General features: G+C 29.2%; 5 protein-coding genes across 5 annotated transcripts in view; 3 read left to right on the top strand and 2 right to left on the bottom strand.

The window, feature by feature from the left end:
* LOC126774828 (uncharacterized) overlaps positions 1-10,049 on the top strand; it is a 166,986-nt gene extending 156,937 nt beyond the window's left edge. Inside the window, exon 11 of the mRNA XM_050496459.1 lies at positions 9,506-10,049. Within this exon, the coding sequence (XP_050352416.1) occupies positions 9,506-10,029 (524 nt within the window). The 3' untranslated portion in view covers positions 10,030-10,049. The remainder of the gene's footprint in view (positions 1-9,505) is intronic.
* On the bottom strand, positions 187-7,937 carry LOC126778854 (uncharacterized). Its single transcript, XM_050502576.1, has 6 exons — positions 7,620-7,937; positions 4,442-4,581; positions 3,917-4,056; positions 2,427-2,582; positions 2,257-2,343; positions 187-1,729 (listed from the first exon to the last, which is right to left on the bottom strand). Exons 2-6 carry the CDS (start codon positions 4,573-4,575, stop codon positions 1,578-1,580), a joined length of 669 nt encoding a protein of 222 aa, XP_050358533.1. The 5' UTR covers positions 4,576-4,581; positions 7,620-7,937; the 3' UTR covers positions 187-1,577.
* A 1,014-nt stretch (positions 10,050-11,063) lies between the features above and the next one.
* On the bottom strand, positions 11,064-12,853 carry LOC126775815 (uncharacterized). Its single transcript, XM_050497922.1, has 3 exons — positions 12,583-12,853; positions 12,231-12,506; positions 11,064-12,137 (listed from the first exon to the last, which is right to left on the bottom strand). The coding sequence occupies exons 1-3, from the start codon at positions 12,719-12,721 to the stop codon at positions 11,872-11,874; spliced, it is 681 nt and encodes a 226-aa protein (XP_050353879.1). The 5' UTR covers positions 12,722-12,853; the 3' UTR covers positions 11,064-11,871.
* A 397-nt stretch (positions 12,854-13,250) lies between these two features.
* On the top strand, positions 13,251-14,974 carry LOC126778955 (transcription termination factor 5, mitochondrial-like). The gene is made up of 2 exons (XM_050502704.1): positions 13,251-13,485; positions 13,613-14,974. The coding sequence occupies exon 2, from the start codon at positions 13,813-13,815 to the stop codon at positions 14,941-14,943; it is 1,131 nt and encodes a 376-aa protein (XP_050358661.1). The 5' UTR covers positions 13,251-13,485; positions 13,613-13,812; the 3' UTR covers positions 14,944-14,974.
* Positions 14,975-17,369: 2,395 nt separating this feature from the next.
* On the top strand, positions 17,370-23,197 carry LOC126775396 (succinate--CoA ligase [ADP-forming] subunit beta, mitochondrial). Its single transcript, XM_050497286.1, has 10 exons — positions 17,370-17,500; positions 18,435-18,632; positions 18,792-18,862; positions 18,970-19,132; positions 20,101-20,241; positions 20,357-20,483; positions 20,568-20,711; positions 20,852-20,979; positions 21,205-21,357; positions 21,825-23,197. The coding sequence occupies exons 1-10, from the start codon at positions 17,435-17,437 to the stop codon at positions 22,002-22,004; spliced, it is 1,371 nt and encodes a 456-aa protein (XP_050353243.1). The 5' UTR covers positions 17,370-17,434; the 3' UTR covers positions 22,005-23,197.
* Positions 23,198-23,605: the final 408 nt, after the last annotated feature.

The following is a 23,605-nucleotide window of genomic DNA, read 5'->3' as shown; positions in this document are numbered from 1 at the left end:
TCTCTTATTATTTTATGTATAACAGATACAATAATTATGGCACAATCACGCCAAAATTCTGGTTCATTATCGTTGATTCACTTTACATTCCATTGAAAGTTTAATCCAACTAAATACAAACAAGGAAAATTTAAATAATTTATTACATTATGCGTATATAACATCGAGAGAAATAAAACAAAAAAATAAAATCTAAAATTTAATATAAAATTCATATAAATGATACATGTAAAAAAAGATCATATTCAATTCAGATCTGTAGAACTTGTGGACGGAATCGTTTTGAACTAACAAGATAATTGGACGTTTATTTTATTGTGCCTTATTCTATAACTTAAGATTATACAATTGTACAGAAAAATCATTAAAACGGACAATGAAGTGTATAAAAAAGAATACTTAATAATACTTTCACAAAATGTTGGCAATCCTTATAATAATATCTGCAATCATTACAAAGCTTATATTATTTAAAGCTACATTAATTAAAGTGATTAAAACGACAAGTAAATATCCAATGGAATACCATATACTTTTATGAGGTTCATATACAATAAAATTAAGATTACATAAAAAAGAATTTAATACGCCTAAGCGAAAGCTATAAACAAGCATTCAAAAGTCACTCATTCGTATATGTCTCATATACAAATACTTTCGCTTGGTCACACAGATGTTTTTTAATCATTAACATTTAAAATATATCCTTAGTTTAAAGTTTATAATTTCACTGTGACACCAAATTACCTTAAACCTTTATATAAAAGATGTAAATACTTAGTTATTTTGTAAAAATAGAATAATGTACAGTAAAAGATGGACGGAGTTTTATGATCACGGCAACTGGAGAACATTTAAACCAGTGCGAAGAAATTATAAATCGAATGAATATAAACGAACGATAAAGTTTACTAATTATTAATCAAGAAAAGAATAAAAAAATGTGTTAACTAAGTTATTATACGGCAATGTTTTTAGAGTATTGCAGCAAAAATTGATTAAAAATCAATTTGGAGCAATTGTATTTTTTTTTATAATATAGTTCATCTGTATATATATTTTCATATTAGCCATTTATAAAGAATAAAACCTCATTTTTGTTTAATTTATAAAAGCTTAATAGTTACTATTTTTAAAGTAAATAAAAATTTACAATTCATAACAACTTATCAACTTCTAAGTAAGAATTAACCTAATTAATGTGTTGATAAATCTATACAATAAAGTATACCTTTATTTTATTAAAACAGGGTGAAATTCTTAAGTAGGTGCATAAGAACACTTGCGAGACTGGTTCTAATATTGACAAAATGATACCTAAATATTTATTAAGGACACTTTGTTTTAATAGTTATTTTCAACTCAATTTGAATGAAAAAAAAAACTGACAGTTATAATTTACCCATTTAGACACAGAATTAAATTAGAAGGCTTATGAAGTATTAATTATTTACTTTAAAAAATATATTCGAAATATAAAAGACAAAAAATCAGGATACCTTAACTGTCTTCTGACTTATTTTTATACATATTTGTATTATATAGTCTCATATTAGAAATATAATCTGTGATAGTCGTTACGCCTTCGACTCGTTTTCCAACTCGAAACGTGCTTGAGACTCTTTAAAACGATTGCGTTTTTTCAATTGTATATTCGCTTCCGTCAAAAATAAGGCTGCAGTGACGAGACAGGCTACAACACCCACAACACCAAGGCCGAATGACCACCCTAAAAAAAAATATACGTTAAGTGTGACACTTAAAATTCTTATGTAGACAAAAATGGCGGAATTTATTATTTTAAATTTAAAACTATTCATTTAAAAATATATAAACTTACTAAAATATTTCAAAAAAATTATCGACAGACGACAACAACATTGAAAATGGTGTTGTAATTGTAATGATGTTTAATCAAGCTCAACAAGATCTAGAACGATTTATAGCATAATTATCATCTCATGAAATACCTACATAGTTCTCAAAGAATAACAAACATTTTTTTTTTACAAGCCGCTGGTCAAGCTCGTAGCTTCATTAATAACAAAGGGAGTCATTTTAAGAAACGGCCTTACGCTGGACTGACTCCATATTAGCCTCAATTACACTTACAAATTATCGACATTGATGTGGTAATAACGAATAGATTTGACCTATAATTTTACCGTGCATCCGTAATAACAAGTATCTACTGAATATATATTTTGTATAGCAAAGCAATATCGAATATACAATATTTAAAAAAGTAGTCTTTACCTAAATAATTATTAGAATGATCGGGCATCCATCCATCAGTGTTTCCAAGTGACGCAAAAACTATAACTGCTATAGCACCGCTTATTGCTGAAGAGATAGATTAAATTATAATCCATACCAAATTATGACGTTTAAAAAATGTTACATGAGAAAATAAAAAAGTATCTTACCTGCCCCTAACATTATATATCCTATACCTTTAATTAATAATACATATCTGCGTTGATTTGGACCGCTACATAGGAAAAAGAATATGACTAATATCGTCGATATCAAGACTCCGATAAGACACAGCGTGAAAAAGAACTGGGTCGCTACCATAAATCCTGAAAGAGAAATAATTAAAATAAGCTATGGATTAAAAAAAAAAACATTCTAAAAACAAACTTTTATTTAGCCGCTATTTTAAACAAGGTGTTGCTATACTATATTGTCATCACAAACAAAATGGACAATTTTTTTAAAAATGATTCAAAATTACAAGACCACACACAGACATATCATATCAATCACAAGTGATTAAATAAGATTTTGCAAAAAATGCTGATGAATGGTTTTAGGATTACACGGAATCAAAATATGAGAATTCGGTCAAGTTCAAGGATTCAAAGAATTCCGTAATCATGAACGAAATAAACATTACCTGTATGCCTAGTAAGAGTGTTTTTACTCATTCGATAGTGTTGACGTATTGTATTGTATGAAATGAAAACAGCGGCGTATAGTGACAATAATCGGAATTCCGTACAAATCGCAGTTATCTTCAACGAATACGTAAAAAAATTCGCACTTGGCACATTATACGGCGATCACATGTTTTAAAAAAATGTGTAAATAATAACGATTGTGAAGGTTCCTGTCTTGTATGACATTATGATTAATGACAATAATTAAAAGTTGTGAATCTTTATAAAAACAATAGTTGGTCACAAAAATGATCTACAAGGCAAGAGTATAAAATTGTTTCTAATTTAATCATAAAAACGATCTGAAATAAAATATCATGTAAATTTAATTTTAAAATCTATAGAAACTATTAAGGCGTGACAAGGGGACAAATAATATTAAGTATATAATAATGCCATGTTTGTATACGGAATTCTACGAAGGGACATTAATCAACCCTATACAAAAGATACAATTGACATCGTTTTTATTTCTAGACACATTACATTACCATTATTTCAATGATTGACAGTATCTGTGTTACACAATATTGTATACGTTGTTGTTAAGAACTTACATTAAAATTAAGGAAATTCTTGTCGCCAATGGGTGTTAGCAACATAAGTTTCCAATAATCGTTTTGTGAAACAGGTTCATACATACTCAAAGAACATTGTAATATGTATATTCTTGTACGTTTCTTTTGCCTGCCTTTGTGTTATATCTTTTGCCTACCAAGTCGTGCGTTAGGGTTTAATATGCTACAAAATATGGCGAAAGCACCTTTAACAAACCGATTTACTTATTTCATCTTACGAGTAGTCTGAATGCACAACGACGCGTTTATTCACAGCAAATAAGGTGTTATTTATACTCAAGAGGCGTCTGTTTGCGTCTGAGTGCCTTAATGTGCCCTTATCTAATAAAAATATCAGGAATTCGAAGCTAATGACACAGAATAATAACATAAAAAAATGATAGCATGAATACAAACCTGGTAATAGGTATCCACGAATCTTGTCATAGCCAGTTGTGAATGGATCGTAAACCCAACGACAACCGACAAAAAACCGTCTCTGATTAACATCTAAAGGATCCGGTAGAGACCTGAAGCAGTGACTCCATAATCCCAACCTGTAAATAATAAATATGTATGAAACAAATACATACCCGGACTTCGAGGCGTTTAGTACTTTGACATTTGAGACCACCCCTTTACAAAGTGGTTCGAGCATCACTCTTTTATTTTTGGCTGAGTAGACCTATACAGAATGTTATATCTGAATAGCAAGTAGTCTGTAGTTGCCTCACTGATAGGCAAAGGCCTCATATATTTTTAAGTAGACGGTTTGGAGCTAATTCCAACGCGATATACCACTGTGGGATACACATGAAGCAAAATTTAATCAGACACATCCGACGTGTTCCTTCATGCAAATTTTTAACGGTATACCGCAATCAAATATCATAGTAATAATACATAATTATTACATTATATAGGAATATGTATTCAAATCACCTGTCCATTTTAGCTCCTCGTATCCTGTTGTCACTAACGAGCCAATTAGGCGTGCCGAATGCCAATGCCACAGTCACAAGGGCAATTACAAAAACGACTATCCCACAATTACCAGCTAAGCTTCGTTTCTTCATTTTTGCCTGTAATAAATATATTTTATCTGTATTTAAAAGAACAATGACCTCAATGTTCTAGATTTCCCATCGGATTTCTTTCGCTAATAATTTTGTTAAACTTGACCTTTAATATAATGACGGAATATGCAATGTCAGTAATGATCAAAGGACGTTTCAAGTTATATAAAGTAAAATAACCTCGAGTAGCGCTTGAATGCTTTTAAAGACACAAATCAATAATTTTTAGTGAATCTAAAAAAAACAACAACACTGTTTATGGTAGTATTTTTCTAGTATACTGGTGAAATTAGGAATAAAATTCGAAAAACACCAAATCGCAAAAGGCTTTGGTTTAAAAATAATTACATAAAACCAATAATTTATTGAGCATGAACTTCCATTTAAAATCGAACAATCGCTTCGTTCGGATCGTTACCAATTTTGCAATTGCAAATACTACTTTGGTCATGTGTTTTATGTATTAAATTTTTTGAGTTTTCGTTAACGTTTCTTCAAGTTTGGTAACTTCAATGGTTATAAATAAACATCAGCTAGCTGCTATAACCTTTCTCAATAAATGGATAGCCCATAAATATTTACTAAAACGTAAAAATATATTTTCAAAAGGAATTGTTAATCCAGAAATTAGGCCATTCTAACAAATAAACGAACATTTTAGCGTTATAATATTATAACGTTTTAAAAATTTATTTTAGGCAAAAGTAATGCATACAATTTTATCCAATCCTATCTAAAACCAACCCAAAGTATAGTGAAAAATGTTTCATAGGTACGTTCGTTCTGTTAAAAAATAGCGTTTAAGATACTTTACCTAATAATTACTCCTCTCCGTCCGCGATTTAAATACTACTTCTAATACCCAACTGATTTTCCATATACTTACTTACTAATGTTAGATTTTTACAACAACTGCAATATTTATAAATAGGGCCGGACATAACATAACGGTATTATATTAACTAGAGCAAACCAAAAGCCTTGGTACAGGCCATTAATGGTGCTAGGTTTTAAAGTACTTATTTTACTTCAAAACCAAGGTTATGAGATTGCGATGAATAACAAACATGAAAAGTTTCGCAATTCTTACCAAATGACTAGCAGTCATACATTTGTTACATACACAATGCTAAAAAGTTCACACGCGTTGTTTGCTGTGGGAAATGTTAGCAAAAAATATTTCTTATGAGTATAAAAATATACTTATTAAAATTGGTATAAACTGAATATTAAAAAATATATTTGACTGTTATAATTCATTTTCGATTACTTTTTAAACTGTGTCCCGTTTTTAAATTTATTATTCCCAGAGTATTATATAAATTTTTTTTGTAATCACACAAAAAGATAAAAAAAGAAACTTTATTGTCTAGTGTATATTAAGTCCTAAAAAAGTAAGAATTATGTAAAATTTTTGGTACTAAAGCAAATTGAAGTTAGCATTTTCTATTTACTGTTTCAATTGTAACTTTTGATTTAAAAAAACAAACAAGGGAAGAATTTTCGATTGGATTGTTTGGGTTGTCTGGGTTTCACTGGGTTTGTCATTTATGTAAATAATGAAGAAAAATGGTCTAAGAACTGTTCTTTGCACATGGGATATTTACTATGACAGCAAGAGATTTGTTTTATTTATAGGAAATCTAGAGATTGAACGCATAATAATGTGCATAATTGCCTAACCAGTGCGTCATGTTGATGATGATGACTTTTATATGGGTAATACTCTAACATGACTGGCTTATTGGTCAGGTTGGTTTTTATTGGTTGGATCGCAGATCCCGTGTCAGGCTAACCCTGGCAAACCCTGAGTCACGCCGGTAAATCGGTATTTGGATTTTCAGTTAGAAAAAGTCTCATTAGCTGTCCGGAGTCTGAAAGTGCCTAGGGAAGCACATCGAGTTGTTGGTCGAATGTATCTTATAGGATTAGCCGTCCTATCGGGTAATGAGAGTGCACCTGGGTAAACATATGCATTTATACATTTTAGTTCATAGTTAGGTTTTTTTTTATAAAATTTGATAGATGGATGGGTATGTCACCCTTACTCTAAAAACACAGCTGAATTTTGACAACTTTGTTAATCATAATTTAAGTAATGGAGGTAAATGATATCACACAAACAATATTTTCATCTATTTTTATGAATTTCTGATTAATTAATCTCTCAACATTTAATATATTTCTTACTCCATAATTGTAATTTTTATTAAGTGTAGTGTTAGTTATATATTTTTTATACCTGGGACCTCTAGTTACTGTAAATAATACAATAATGAACTTAAAATGATGTCTTATATAATACTATTATTATTTAACATTCAACAAAAACTTGTGTTTTCTTGAGTCTAAAACACTCACACAATATATTTTATTTTTAAATTGTAAGTAATATTTGTTTTTAAGTAAAACAGAAACAATTCGATATAATGTCATACCATAGGGCATTAATCTGTTTTACTTCATTGAAAATTTATTTAATTTTCATTCAATTTTTTAGAAAAAAAATATTTTAATAAAGCAAAAATTTTCAATGATCAGTTGCCAATAAATTTCTTTATTTTACAATATTTTTACTTCTCTTGTAAATTTTTATAGGTCAAATCTTGCAACTGAATTTAAACCAGGTCTATCTAACTGGTTGAACTAAAATTTTATAAAAAGTTATCTTTTCTGTCATAATACAATAAAAGCAAATATTATTTTTAAAAGTAATTAGGTTTTTATATATAATCATGTCCTCAAAACCTGAGATCTGCAGAAATATAATATAATATACAATAATTATGTACATTCTAAATCAAAAAAGTGTTAAAACTTAAAAAAGTTTAGTAACCAAATTTTAATAATGAAATAAAAAAGTTTTGGTAAATTAGTTCAGAATAAAATGCCTAATCTATTTTCCTAAATGTAACAAAAATTAAGATAATATACATAAAAATCATCCCATATATAATCTATACAATTCATTTCAAACTTGTCCCCAAACAACAACAAAATGAAGAATGCAAATTATAAATACTTAAAAAAATATATATACTTACTCGGTTTAGTCCTTAGACAATTTCTTACAATGTTTAATTCGACTCTTCTGTAAAACAATAAACAATGCACTTAAATAAATCGTTAAGCTTTATCTTTGAAGTTACACGAACAACACACAATAATTTAAAAATAATTATATGAACTCGAAAAATGTATAACCAACTTGTTATGTTCCACAATTAACGAAATGAAATTTAAACTTTGTTTAATTAAATAAATTAATAGTGTATAATGTATTATGTTAACATACAGTCATACAATGCAATTAAAATAAGTTGTAGCGTAGGGTGGAGTCAAGTCAGTTAGTTTGGTTTGGTTGACACTTGACTGTCAAATGTGTAGGTAAGTGTAAGTGAATGATATCTTTTAACGTCAAAGCTTGACATTTACTCATAGATATGTTATGTATAAAAATAATACCTACTTTATTTAAAAATAATATTACATTACAAGATTTTTTATTTTTTGTTAAATTATACTATGGAAATTACCCTATGGGAAAATATTAGATAAAAAACTGCATCTGAAAATATGAACAATAATAATAAAGATAATAATGTTACAAAATAAACCTCACTGAGAAACTATATTTAGGGACAAAAGCGTCGTACTTACGCGTGAAAACACACGCCAGCAATTTCCTTCTTAGTATCGCTTTAACATGAAATAATACGACAATGCACCATTGCCATCTTACATAATCTTCGATATGAGGATATATAGGGATTGTTTCTCGGTCTTTTCACTGGAATAGAATCGTTTTCTAACGTAAAAATAAGCAAAAATTGAATAATAAACACAATGAATGCACCAACTGTCCACCAAGTTCGTTTCGCTACTTAAGTGGCACAACAGCAAACAAACTCCAAAACTGGATACGCGATAAGGGACAAAAGATTTGATAATTCTATCTCTGTTTAAACCATTTGTAACGTAATTTTCATTCTCTTTCCTGTGTAAGTGAGAAGGAAATCGTCATTGCGTCTATTAGTGTCTCTGTCTATGCATCCATCACTCATACTCGGTGCCCTGTACATTAAATAAACATAATTATAATGTAACAGTTAAATATAATGCTCATTCTTTCTAGATTAGACTAATTACAATTAGATTCACAACTATCCCATATTTGTATAGATTTTATAAAACTACATTTTGCTATTTATGCTTAGAAGAGTGTAGATTAATATTACTTAGCACCAATAAAGAATATGATACTCCCAAATTCACTCCAAAAAGTTATTTTATTTATTTCTAATACAGTATACAAAATAATTAATTGTCTTTCGTAAAAAACAGCATGTTTCTCTAAAGATATGTAAAAATAGAGAAATCTCAAATGCAGAACAAACCAGCACTGAAGTCTTGAGTAGGAAGGTATACTACAGCTGCAGGGTGGTAATGGAACTGGGAATTCTTTTACTGGATATATTTTATTTTGATTTAATACTAAAACTTTTAGTTAAACATCAAATACCAAACCAATTAAACCAAAATAAATAATAATTTTGTGTTTAGTCTACTTTCTTTAGATCAGTTGGTTTTGGCAAGTTTAAATGTCTATTTTTACCAGAATAGCACTCAATAATAGAGTTGTGGACTGACCAGACAACACGACAAACCCAGGATTTATTATAATTTCAGTTTTTTCCAGTGCCAGGCTACGAGGAGGCTTTCTTTTTAAAGTCTTTTTTTTTTGATTGACTAAGTAGTTTAGCACTATCCGCTAACTATATAGCCGAACTGACATTAGCTATCTAAGAATTTCGCGCATGTACTTCGCAATCGATTATCTATATTGCTAATTTAAGTTATAATGATTTTGATTTCAGCACATCTCATACTTTTATAACAAATTTTGATTATTTGTTTTTCTTTTTTCTAGTATTTTTTGAACCAACAGATCGAAGAAAAGCTATAAAAGCTCTATCAAACAGTCATCGTGTTAAATACGCTTCACCGAATATAATGGAGCTCCGAGCAATGGCAGACTTTTTAAAGCCTAACAACAATATAAAGAAAAGTAACGATTTAGAGGAAATTATTAATCTATCAAAAATTGTGCTAGAATTTGTCGATTTATTATTGATTACAAGAGGATCAGCAGGTGTGGTTACAGTCAAATCCTTAAACGAAAACACAAATTTATCCCCTATAAACTCTCACGAGTTTGAGGTTCGTCTGTATTCTGCAGAAGCGTTAAATAGCATTGAAAACGTGTCTGGGGCAGGTGATTGTTTTTCAAGTGGATTTATTTATGGTGTTCTATTGGGTCTCAATGAATGTAAAAGCGTTTCTCTAGGTTTTAGTGCCGCGAAAGAAGCACTGCTAAGTAAAAGAACTGTACCCTGTACATTTAATAAACATAATTATAATGAAACAGTTAAGTATAGTGCTTGGTCTTTCTAGAGTAACTAATTCCACTTAGATTCTCGTCTAACTCATATTTGGATTTTATAAAACTACATTTTGCCATTTATGCTTAAAAGAATGTAGAATAATATTAACCTATAAGACGAATCGTCTCATATTAGCACCACTTGCAATCAGTAGAGAATAATGTTGTAACCGGTAAAGACCGCCACTCCTCATAAGAAAAAGCCATGGAGCTTTTACCACCATGCTGTTCCAGTATCCACTGGCAAAATGTCCTACACATGTAGATTCCTTCACGAAATTTTCGTTCATTGATTAAAGGAACATTATAGACTTGAAAACTCAGTAGGCTTTGGCTAGATTATCCTCTCTGCCGCCGGTTAACATTGGATGGAAATTGAGAGCTGAAAATCGAACTTAGTGGTGTGCCATTGAAGATGCATGTCCAGCCGCGGACGAGAACAGGATGTCGAAGGTTGGTTAACATATACATGTTCTATCCATTAGGCCATTTCGGCTCTTTATTTTACCATCCACAAAAATAAACTGAATATAAAGCTAGATTGTATGACAAGTTACAAAAGTATAATAATATTATATACATATTTGTGCATTGAAATAAAATGATTTTATTGTATGCATTGTAAAAATTAAATATATTCTGTTCATATAAATAATGATTTGCAGATTATTTAAAAGAAAGAGAATTAGATCAGCCCATTTCAATTTACAAATGCAATGTACATTTTGAGTTTGACTACGAAAACCCTTAAGAATAGATTCGTAATATCGATTTATTTTAGGTTAAGAGCATTTAATTAAGTAGTTTTTTTCAAAAGTAATAAATTTATTACTCAGTAAATTACATATAAAAATACAAATCTTATACTTTAATTTGCGATAACATTGACAAATGGGTTCAATACTTAATTTACATATTACAATTACAAATTACTCAGTAAACAGCAAAACAGGTAAAACAATAACATTTTAATACAATAAAGGATAAATTATACATGAAAATATACATTTAATATGTATAATTGTCATTATTTAACTTGATTTAATTGTCAAACTATTTATACTTACACAGACAAACATATGACTGAGTTCTAATATTTATCCTATAAAAAGCTTATATAAATTTTCTATACTTAAAACATTATTACCAAAATACTGAAACACAAAGTGCAATATATTATTCTGAGTAGGTATTAAATTTATAAACATTTACATTACACACATTGCAATTTTGATGGGAGGTGTAATTTTTATTTGCTATTAAAAATTAATTGCAGTCAACAATATTTTTGAATGCTTGCTACTTTTCATAACCATGCATTATAATTTGTATTAAAAAAAAACATTATTTTTGAACCCCTCATTAAAGTCAAATTAACTTATTTTACTTCAATCTGAATAGTAATGGTATAAAGAAATTTATGATTCAGTACGGAACCAATGAGTATTTAATTGGATAAGTGAATCTTTCTGTCATTTAAGAAATCTGCAGTAATAATGTACTGTAGTACATTATTACTGCAGGTTAATGTGTACATTAATATTACTCATTGCTAATTTTCAATATAATAATAATTTATGTCTCACAAAAACAAAAAATAAAATGTTATTTGATTCAATTATATTGCTATTAAGTATAAATGATCATGATTTTTTTAATAAACTAATAAAGAATATTCTAAATTAAGTTGAATTTTATTTTATTTATATAAGGAAGGTCTTTTAATACTTAATGAACAACAAAATCTTAAACTGAGATTCTTAGATTGGACGGATTCTGATGTAATAGTTGCAACAAAAGTTGCTATAGTCTAATAATATTTGTTACTTATAATAGAAACTAAACCAAGATATTTAAATATCAGTATGGCTAGGGTATGCCACTTTTCTCTCACGCATACTGTAAGATGAGGGATCTCTACTTTGCATCTCGTGCAATCTCTTATACTTTCGTACCCTCGCTTCAATGAGAAATAATATACCGGCTGGAAAGAGAAAGATAACCCCAACAACTCCGAGAGCAAATGACCAGCCAAGATCATTGTGCTCCCAATTAGGCATCCAGTCCCGTCCATCACCTCTAGCTCCAAACGTTACCACCGATATTATGCCTGAGAAGCCTGATGAAAAAAAACATTATTGCAGCATTACATTTTAATAAATATTTATAATTATAATGCATTTCAAAAATATGCATTATAATTATAACTCACCTCCAATAACAAGAATCGTGCCAAAAGTTACTAAAAGAGTAACATAGTTATCATCGTCTTCGTCTTTTTTCATATACAAATACGATATGAAAAGTGATATTAAAACACAACACATAGATATTGTGAAGAAGAATTGCGTTGCTATAAAAAAGCCTGGTAGTAGTATTTCATGTATTATATAATATTCTTCATCAAAAATCCAACTACAGCCTTCAAACTCTGTGTCATACCAATGATGAGTTTCTTCGAATCCATTGAAGCATACTTCCCACAAACCTGTAAAAATTAAAATACGTGTTTTTTTTATTCACTCTATGTAAATGTACGAGAGAAGGCCATTTATTATGCTTACCTATTTTGAAAAACTTAGGATTTTTCAACTTCCCATCAGTAACTAACCAGTATGGACTAACAAAAGCTATGGTTATCAATAAAGATGCTAATCCAAAAAAACTTAGAGCAAACAACCCAGTTTTAGATTTAGATACCATAATGTTGATATTAAAGTTAGCTCATAAAATTATTTCGGCACAATAAAACAATAAGAAAGTAAAAATTATAAAATGGGTGTGTTCTTCGATTTAAATCTGCAGTACCAATCGTATCCAGTTAAATATCAACCAAACAAATTTGACAACTTCACAAGTGTCACTTTCTTTTGGCAAAGATATTGCACCATTCAATCTATTAGAAATGACATATTGTTATTCAATTCTTTCTTCCTTATGTTTCGTAATCTTATCGTTTTGTTAAGAACTAATTCTTATCATCAGTTATTTCGATGTGTAATCCTTAAATCAATTTCATTTTTAATGATTGCCTTAATTAAGAACTTTAATTTTTTTAATTAATCAATTAATAATGTGTATTTTAAACAACAAAGTATATGTTTCCCATATTAAAAATATACTTTTTTTCTAGCGTCAATAAGCTACTTAAAAAAAAACTAAATAAGAAAAAAGGATATTAGACATTGACGTTAATTATATTGACATTTGAATTATCAAGTGTTATATTTGTCAATGTGACTGTGTTTATTGTTTTAATTTTTATGATGTAAGAATTAAGACATTATGAACGAATATGTAAATTGTCTAATTTTATGTTGTTAATTTTTTTTAATAGCATGATGCTTAAACAACACCACACGGTTTTAAGAAGACTATATCAATATGACCCATGCTTTTGGAAGACCATGCGATCAAATTTTTGTACTCACGAAGATAATATAATTTACTTGTGTAAATATTTTAGGGTTAGTGAAAGTACAGCTAAATATTTACAAATAAAACACCCTGTTATAAAAAAATTAGATGTTAGTCAAATTAAAAACTTGGTCACTACATTGTATGATCTAGGATTTAATAGCAATGTTCTTTTAGATCACCCTTCGCTGTGTAGTATACTGCCAATAACCTTGAAATATCGGTTTAAAGTATTAGAAGAATGCGGGGTAAACAATATATCAACTCAATATTTAGTTTCATATTTGACATTAGTAAAAGGAAAAACAATAGGGGAACTGAAACAATCTGGAATCATTTCACAAGCATTTAATATTGAAAATAGACTGGCAAGTTATATGAGCCAATGGCCTTCATCTCTCACCACATTAGTATATGGAGATGTTAACAAATTTACTTTACATTCATTAAGAATAAAAATTATACAAAGATACCTTGAACTTATGTTAGATCTAAGTTCAGATGAATTTGTAAGAGGAATTGATACATATCCAACAATTCGACATCGTCCACTACAATCCATCAATGAAACTCTGAATATTTTGCTGAGTGAAATACTTATTCCAATTAAAAAAATTAAATCCAACTTGTATTTAGTGCATGCCTCCCCAGACAACTTAAAGAATATATTGTATAAGTTTAGATCAATTGGAGGAATAGATATAAAAGAAATATTAAGGATGTATCCTAAGCTAGCTGTAATAAACTATTCAACATTATTAGAAATAAGAAAAACTTTGGAAGAATATGGAATAAGTAAAGAAGCACAAATCAGGTGTTTTCAAATATATACACTAAGCCCAGCTACAATTAAAGAGAGATTAGAAAAAGCTAAAACTATACCGGAGTTTAATGCATTTTATGGCCACCCAAGATTTTTGAAAATGATCTACTATAATAAGACAGCGACAAGAAGGCTGATGAAATTATACAGTTACAACAAAAAATGCTTGAGCCTCAATATACTTTCTGGCAGTTCTGCACATTATGAAATTTTTGAGAAAGCACCAGGTGATCGATTGGGAAAAGGCAAAGATTTAGTCTTCTGTATAAGCAAGTCACTAGGCGACTCATTTAATGTCACTCATATACGTAATATAATCAAACGACATCCATTTTGGATTAACATCCCATTAATTCAAGTTAAATATGTTTATGAACAGTTGAGTGTAGACTTTTCTGCTAATGATATTTATGAAAATTGCCCTATTCTGTTGTATCCTTGGAATAGGATAAGAGAAACACTAAAACTATTAGAATCAAATGAAAAGCAAAATAAATGGTTAGCCTCATTACATTATGAACAAATAGATTTAACAACATTAAGCCAATCACAAAAGCTTAGTCTCATATTGTATTTACTTGAAAAAAATCATTATTTTACTGGAAATGGGGTATGGTCTGAAGAAAAACATAAAAATATTGTTGATTTGACCACAAAAACATCTGAATCAAATCAATTAGTATAGTAATAATAATAAATAAAAAGTAGTCTGAGTACCTCTGTGGTTTTTATTATCATACTAATACTATATTTTCCCCTGATTAATGCAAAATCTTACCATATTTATATGTTACTATAAATATGAATAGGCTATATTTGCAGAACATATATGTATACATATAGAAATAATCATGGTTGCTGTATTTTTCGTGCAACATCTATAGACATTTTAAAAATCTAAGACAAATTTAATGTATAGGTAAGTCACAGTAACCATTTCAATGTGTGAAAGAAATGAAAAAAAGATATAATTCAGTTTTATTTAATTGACACACATTTTTCTTTCTTAATACTTTTCTGTTGATTTTTTAAAAATAAGAAAAAGATCAGTCATGAGCAAGGTTGGGTGAGTATATACATAATGTCCTCCAGACCGATTTCGGCCACGGCGACCAATCTCAAGAGAGCCATACACAGGAGATATTATAGTGCAGAAGTGTGTGCGCAATCACAGGTGCACTCACTATTCCTTAACTCTAATAATCCGATGGGACGACAATCGACAACGGCTTCACGTGCTTTTCGAGGTACGGGAGTGTGCACTTCCAGACTCCAGGCTGCTACTGAGAATTTTGTTATATATATATCATTAAGAAAACCTATTAGAGGAAAGTTAAGTTAAGTTTAGGATCAAACATCCCAATCGAAGTTAAATAACTTCTGGAAGAAGAGTGGATTCATTTACTAATTTAGTAATCTATAGCAACATTTGAAAGTTTTTCTTAAGATTGGATTTAACCCATTTTATTCCATTCCTTTAAAGTAGAAATCAAAGGTGTGCAGAGAATTCCTGCGATTAGTCTTATACGTGACAGTAATTACGTACTGAAAGTATTCTCGACAGTCGTGCAGAACAGAATCCGGTCGGTGTGATGAATAGCTGGGTGAGAGCCCTTTCACTGTGGTGCTGGTACTATTTGTACTAAACGTTCTCTTACAGAAATGTCTTTTTTTTATATAGAATAGAAAGGCGGACGAGCATATGGGCCACCTGATGCTAAGTAGTCACCAAACGCCCTTAGACATTGGCATTGTAAGAAATGTTAACCATCGCTTACATCACCAATGCGCCACCAACCTTGGGACTAAGATGTTATGTCCCTTGTGCTTGTAATTACACTGGATCACTCACTCTTCAAACCGGAATACAACAATACCAAATACTGCTGTTTTGCGGTAGAATATCTGATGAGTGGGTGGTACCTACCCAGACGAGCTTGCACAAAGCTCTACCACCAGTGATATTTAAACTGATATCCAGTGTCGTAATATTTAAACTGATATCCCGTTTATTTTCATCAATTTTGTAAAAACATTTGACCGTAGTGTGAGTGTATACTAATAAAACGCTTTAATACATATTTAGTTTGGATGACAAAAATTTAACAATAATAACTTGTACGAGAAATAAAAGGCAGTAAAAATTGTGGATCATGAAAATACAGACGAGGTAATTATACGTCTAGGTGTACGTCAGGGCTGCATTTCGTCTCCTCCACTTTCAATGTAATATATAATGAAGCTGTTAATATCAGAGTATAAGTGAATGGACAAATCATTAAAAACTTTTTGTATGCCGTCCATCATTTCAGCGACCAAATGCATGGTCACAAATGACTAAGTTCTCCAGTATACCGGTATAAAGCCATTATGTCATCTTGAAGGGCGTGGGCCGTAGTAACAGAAACAGTGATTTTAAAGAAAAATCGAACGGCAGGAAAACAATTAATGATCAAAGGTATATTTAAAAATTAATTTAAATTTATAATTTTATGTAGAATGAAAGGTATCTTTCACAATAGCCAATATTCAGCAATTTTATAGAACTTAGAATTAGATAGTATAGGTCGAACAAGTATAACCGTAACCAACATAATACGAATAACAAGCCATGAAGCCAATCACTAATTATTACCTATTTATTTTGAGTGTGTTCATTTATTGATATAAATTACCAATAATAATATTTTATTCGTTAAAATAGCAAAATATGATAAAAATAGCCTAACATTAAATTCTATGTCACTACTTATCAACTTGTATTCTTAAAAAATAAGGATAATATAAGCATTAATTATTATTCTTAAAATAAGGATAATAACAGGTTTCATTATTATTATTAATTGCTTATTCTTTATGCTTTCTTAATAATGACAAAATTAAAACAGAAATAAATTTTATGACATGATTTTCACAATTTTGCTGTTGGATTATATCTTGTAAAGTGAGTTATATTACTGTCTTGTATTATTTGTACAGTTATATTATTTAATATTTCCAAGGTACTTAAATATATATGTTGACACTTAAAAAAAATGCATCGAAATTCGACACTAGCGACATCAGCTGTTGTTTATTGATTTTTATATTTTTTGTATTTTTTTTGAATAGTGACAGTTCTTTACTTCTTTGCCAACGCACGCGACTGGCAATACCACAATTATATGTAGGGAAAAATGGCGACTTTACTACCTCGTTCTTTTGGACTTGCAGAAACTATATTTATTAAAAATGGAACAAAGGTTAGTGATTACTTATATTATATTTCAAATTTTGGCTAATCTTTTAAGTACATATTTCTTGAATCAATGTAATAAAATATACACACAACAATTACATTGTTCGATATGTTTTACGTCTTACGAGATTACACTTATGTAGTGCTTTATGTACAGAATGTCCCGCTAATTTTAAATTTTACGGATTCTCTTTTGTTACGTAAATATATATGTACTTGATGTCTATTTATATAATTATAAATTTGACCTTGTCATTTTCAGCGCATAGACCTTACGTCATCTAGACAATGTTTATTTTTTATATAAGATTGTAACAGCCGTAATCTGATAAAAAAATCTTGATAATGAATCTTTAAATCTGCGGAAATAAATCAATAATAATGCGCAATCTAACTTGCTAGATTTATTTATATCAATAAAAGATATTTGTTAGAACATATAATAATTTATATACATTATTTTTACAAGTACCCTAGACCACGCATATTTTTTCTTAGTAATTATTTCATTAATAATTTACATATGTAAATTGCTTTGTTAACATAGATTCTGCATAACTGTATCATCATTCTAAATTTTGCTAAATTAAATTCAATTTTTCTTAACATAATTATATTTGTCAGAATTCTTCATCAACAATATACATACATACATCAACACATATATAACAAAGTAGTATTTAGAACACATAAAACTGTTTGTTTTTAAAAATGAATCTATTTTTACCCAAATTATAACTAAATTAAATATCTACAAAATAAGTCTGGCAAGTTAATACTATGAAATATTTTTTAAGTATAATAAAAAATTACTAAATAGATTTTAATAATACTACACATGCAATGAAAAAATACAATGTATATAATTTCAGCAAACTCAACAGTTTATAATGTAGTAAATGTGAACTAATAATAAATATATTGGAAACATTTTATAGCTATTGGCATCGTCAGCATCCAACAACCTACCAATCAAGCAGCAAGTTAGAAACCTGAATGTTCATGAGTATGTGAGTTACACATTGCTGAGAGATCATGGCATTCCTGTGCCTAAATTTAACATTGCTAAGACCAAGGACGAGGCAGTCAAGTACGCCCAAGAACTTAATACCAAAGATATTGTATTAAAAGCGCAGGTAATCTCAAAGAAATATTATTCGTTACCATTGACTTTTTTTAATTTTACTCTTTAAAATCAATGTTATGTCGTATAAACAGCTGATTGATGAGCAATAATTTGAAATAAATAATACTTCGTTTAAAATCATCAAATGGATATATCTTTTTATTCATAGGTCCTTGCTGGAGGTAGAGGAAAGGGTGCATTTAAAAATGGCCTGCAAGGTGGTGTGCGAATGGTTGACAAGTAAGCAAATAAATTAAGTAATTGTAACTCTTATTTCATCAGTGTAAAATGTTAAAAGTTTTTTTATTATATCATATACATTCTAACAATGTTTATTTAATTTGTAGACCTGAAGTAGCTGGAGATATTGTGGGTAAAATGCTTCAGCAGTATTTGGTGACAAAACAAACAGGAGCAGCGGGGAGGATCTGTAACATGGTGATGGTCACGGAGAGGAAGTTTCCCCGAAGGGAGTTTTACGTTGCTATAATGATGGAGCGTAGTTTCAATGTATGTATATTAGCTTTTTATATACAAATTTACAAAAAAATATCAATTTCTCGTTTGACATTTTTAGTGCCCCATTCATCTCATATAGATGTTGATATTATTATGCATTTGGTGAAATTAGAGTCAACATTGTGTGTTTTTATGATATCTGAAGCAAAAGCAACACAACAAACATCCTTGTAAAAATTTGAAATGTATACATTACAATGTTTCCTTAACAATCAAAGAAATACATACACAGTGGACCATCATTCACCATAAAGTGGTTTTTAATGCTACTTATGTAATAAGTTAGTATATTATGTTAGTATGTCTACAAAAATTAAGGTGTGTAAATACTTATGTACATATTAAAAATATGTTAAGGTAAAATGTACTTGCATTGTAATTTAAAAATGTAATATATATAATTGGAACTTCATTCTCCCATCATATATTTTTTATAATATTATTTATAGTAGGCAATTAAAATCATAAACTACATTCTATTGTATATCTCATTCTATTGTATATCTCTGGTTAATTGTAATTGTTGATCAATGTAGCAAATTGTACATTGTTTAAGATGTTCAATAATAATTAACTTCAATCATGCACAACTATCAATCAATTGTATTAAAGTACTTATAGGCTATTTTACCAGTGTATCACTAAATATTTTCAACCTGTTATTTGTAATTTCATGTACATAGAGTTTTATATGCTATATTTATATTAATATCATACTCGGTGGAGAAGGGATAAAATTTTATCACATTGATTTATCAGAAAGAGGCTTTAGTTGAGTGGGACGTTATACACTGTTATTAAACAGGTTATATAATTCATCATTATAAAAATATTCAATCATTATAAAAATAGATTTGAGTTTCTTATAGAAATTTCAACACTGATTTATTGAAGAATTCTAATACAATATAAACTTTAAATAAAGAGTAATAATTACATATTAATTACTTTTTTTATAGGGTCCTGTTATCATAGCATCGTCCCAAGGTGGTGTAAACATTGAGGATGTGGCTGCCGAGAACCCAGATGCGATCACCTATGAGCCAATTGACATTGTCACTGGTATTACCGATGAGCAAGTCGCACGTGTAGTTGAAAAGGTAACTATCTTATAGTAAGCCACTAACACAAAAGGTTCTAAACATGATACTGCTGGCTATTGTTACATTCTTAAGTTTGGACAATATTATATTATAAAAAGTTAAATGATTTTAGATTGGCCTACAAGAACGTTCCAGTGAAGCCTGTGATATGATTAAGAAAATGTATGACTTGTTCTTAAAGAAAGATGCTCTGTTGATTGAAGTTAATCCCTACGCCGAAGATGCTCTTACTGGGCAATGTAAGTTTATATATACATAAATGTAAATGGTATGGTTTCATTATATATAGAGGAATTTGTTACTGAGTATAAATAATTTTACAGTCTTCTGCTTGGACGCAAAATTCCGATTTGACGACAACGCCCAGTTCAGACAAAAGGAACTGTTTCAATTGAGGGATACCACTCAAGAAGATGCTAAAGAAATTGAAGCTGCCAAGTTTGACCTCAACTACATTGCACTTGATGGTAAGTTAATAAATAAGTTTAATTGATTGATGAATAAAGGGGGGCTAGTGTGTGGTTGTTAAGGACTATAAGTTGTGGTATAATATTAGAATTTATATAATTTATATAAAGTTAATGTTATTAATTTGTAAATTGATCAGGAAACATCGGGTGTATGGTAAACGGTGCAGGGCTGGCAATGGCCACCATGGATATCATCAAGCTGTATGGAGGGGACCCTGCCAACTTTCTTGATGTTGGAGGCGGAGCCACTGCACAAGCTGTAGCGGTACTGACATACAATTTAATTTTTATAAATATTCATATGTAAACCCACATTAGTAAACCAAAATTGATATCTTTTAATCTTATGGAGATAAAATAATATTGTATAATACTGCAATTCATAATCCACATTTCTATTTAAAATTAGGATATACATAAATGACGTTAGCTGTTATATATTTTTTTATTTCATGACTATATAAGATACATAAACCTACCTTGTTAATAGGAAGCCTTCAAGATTATCTTATCAGACCCGAAAGTGACAGCTATTTTGGTGAACATCTTCGGAGGTATCATGCGCTGTGACGTCATCGCAGAGGGTATTATAAACGCCGCTAAAAATCTAAACATTCAAATTCCTGTGATTGTCCGTCTTCAGGTAAATAATATAATCAATATTAGTGTGTGGTTGATGTTGAATAATATAGTATCTAGACATTAGTATATTTATGTTTGTAAATAAATTATTTTTGTAGACTGTTTTAAATCGAAATTGGCTTGCTAATTGCTTTTAACATAATTAGTGATAAGAAAAGCATTATAATTATATGCTACATACATGTCCATTTGTAATATGGGTAGTAATTAACGATTGATTACTGATATTACACTTTCTGCCTCAGTTATTTATGCTACATCAATTAGACTTTGGTCTTATATAGATTGTTTGTATGGTAATGACCAACGAGAATAAACTTGTTCTATTATCATTGTATAAATTAGGTTTTGTTATTAACAACTTTGCTACAAAAAAAAAAATGCATTTGCATGTTATTGCAGTGCATTGCTTTTTACATATTGCGCCACAATAAATAATAATAGTAAATAAAAATTTGTATTTAACAGGGTACAAAAGTGAACGAAGCGAGAAAACTGATCGCAGATTCCGGACTGCGTATCGTGCCCCGCGACGACTTAGACGAGGCGGCCAAGCTCGTGGTCCAGCTCTCCGAGATTGTTGCGCTCGCCAAGCAAGCTGGCGTCGGGGTAAAGTTCGACATACCCAAATATATGCTCGAGAAGTAAACAGTATTGTCGCCGTAGTTGGTGAATCTACTCTAACTGCGTTGGTGCACAGATTATGGTCTAAAAAATAATTCTTAAACAGTGAGTGATGTTACTTTATAATTGAATGAATTGAAAGAAATGCAATATAAAATATTCCTACACGTATCGTGCTACACATAAAATATATATAATATTAAATTATAATAAAATATTATTAAATTATTCATAAAACAATGAGGTACTTATTTCCCATTTATACTATATTTTACTAGAATGTTCATAGGATAATCTGTGCACTAATTACTGTAATAGAAAGTAGACCTATTTAAATACATCCTATTAATCTCATATTTAAACTTTCTTCGAATAATATTACCGAACAAGTTTGTTCTGAATAAATTAGTCACATCTTATTAGCGTTATAATAACTTTGAATTACGTGAGCTGTGTTATTTATTCATATTAGATTGACATGTAGATAGTAGAAACACAACTGTTTCATTTATTTTTTTAATTTATATATTTATTACATATTTTATTGTATTAAAGTTAATTCAACCTTGAGCATATTAAGTTTCCGTTATCGTTATAATAAAAATAGTTACACTTAGAAAACAAGTGCAGTATATTTTTTTAAATGTAGTTAATTTATTAAAATGTCAAACAATTGTAATTTAAAAACACATTTTTTTCTTAGCAAACTTGCATATTTTCACAATTTTATTTATTGATTTCATTAGACTAAGTAATCACTCTCATTATTGAGCTTATTGTTGTAATCGTATCTGCTGACATTAATCATACATTATTTTGATTAATTTATATTTTTCGAAACTTATTTAGCATTCTTAAACGTTGATAGTATTGTTGTTACCCTCTATTGTAAGTTATTAACCTTTAATAAAAATGACATTTACTTTATGAATGTAGTTTTATCTGTAAAATACTGAATCATTAATTTATAGGACCCTTCATTTAGTGTGTCCTCGAACGTGTATCAGCGCAATAATCGTGTATTAGTATAATATGTTCTACATATTGTGTTCCTTTGTATATAGTGAACTGACATCTAAGTTCATGTATGTATTTGTCAATGGGTATTCTTAAAATTAAAGTACAATAAGTTAATATTTTGATTTATCCAAGTGATATTATTTTTTGTCTGTTAACAGTGGTTACACAGTAAATAAAATTTTATTTGGATCATAGAATGTAGTTTTTTTTATCACGCTTCATAACATTTTTATATGTTAAGAGTTAAAGTATTATAATTAATACATATTATATATCAATTAAAGGTACAACGGTAATATGCCGGGTTCAAATTAAAGCTTATGTTACATGATCTTAACTGAAATAAGAGACTTTTTATAATTATGAATATCATGAAAAACAGGAAAAAATGTTTAAAAATAAATAGGTTATACTTTTATTTAAGACTTAAAAATCTCACCTTTATCTATATATATATATTTAAAATAAATGGTTTTTCATTCATTTTCGAAAATGACAATTATTTATTAAAAAAGTTTGTTATAAATTTGCAAAAAAAAAAATATAAATCCTTTTCAGATTATATTTATTTGCGTATCAGTATGTAAGTTTACATATTTTATTTT

This window comes from Nymphalis io, chromosome 2 (assembly GCF_905147045.1).
Source record: "Nymphalis io chromosome 2, ilAglIoxx1.1, whole genome shotgun sequence".
Taxonomy (NCBI): Eukaryota; Metazoa; Arthropoda; class Insecta; order Lepidoptera; family Nymphalidae; genus Nymphalis; species Nymphalis io.
Note: the sequence above shows the minus strand (reverse complement) of the source record. Positions and strands in the feature narration are given on the sequence as shown.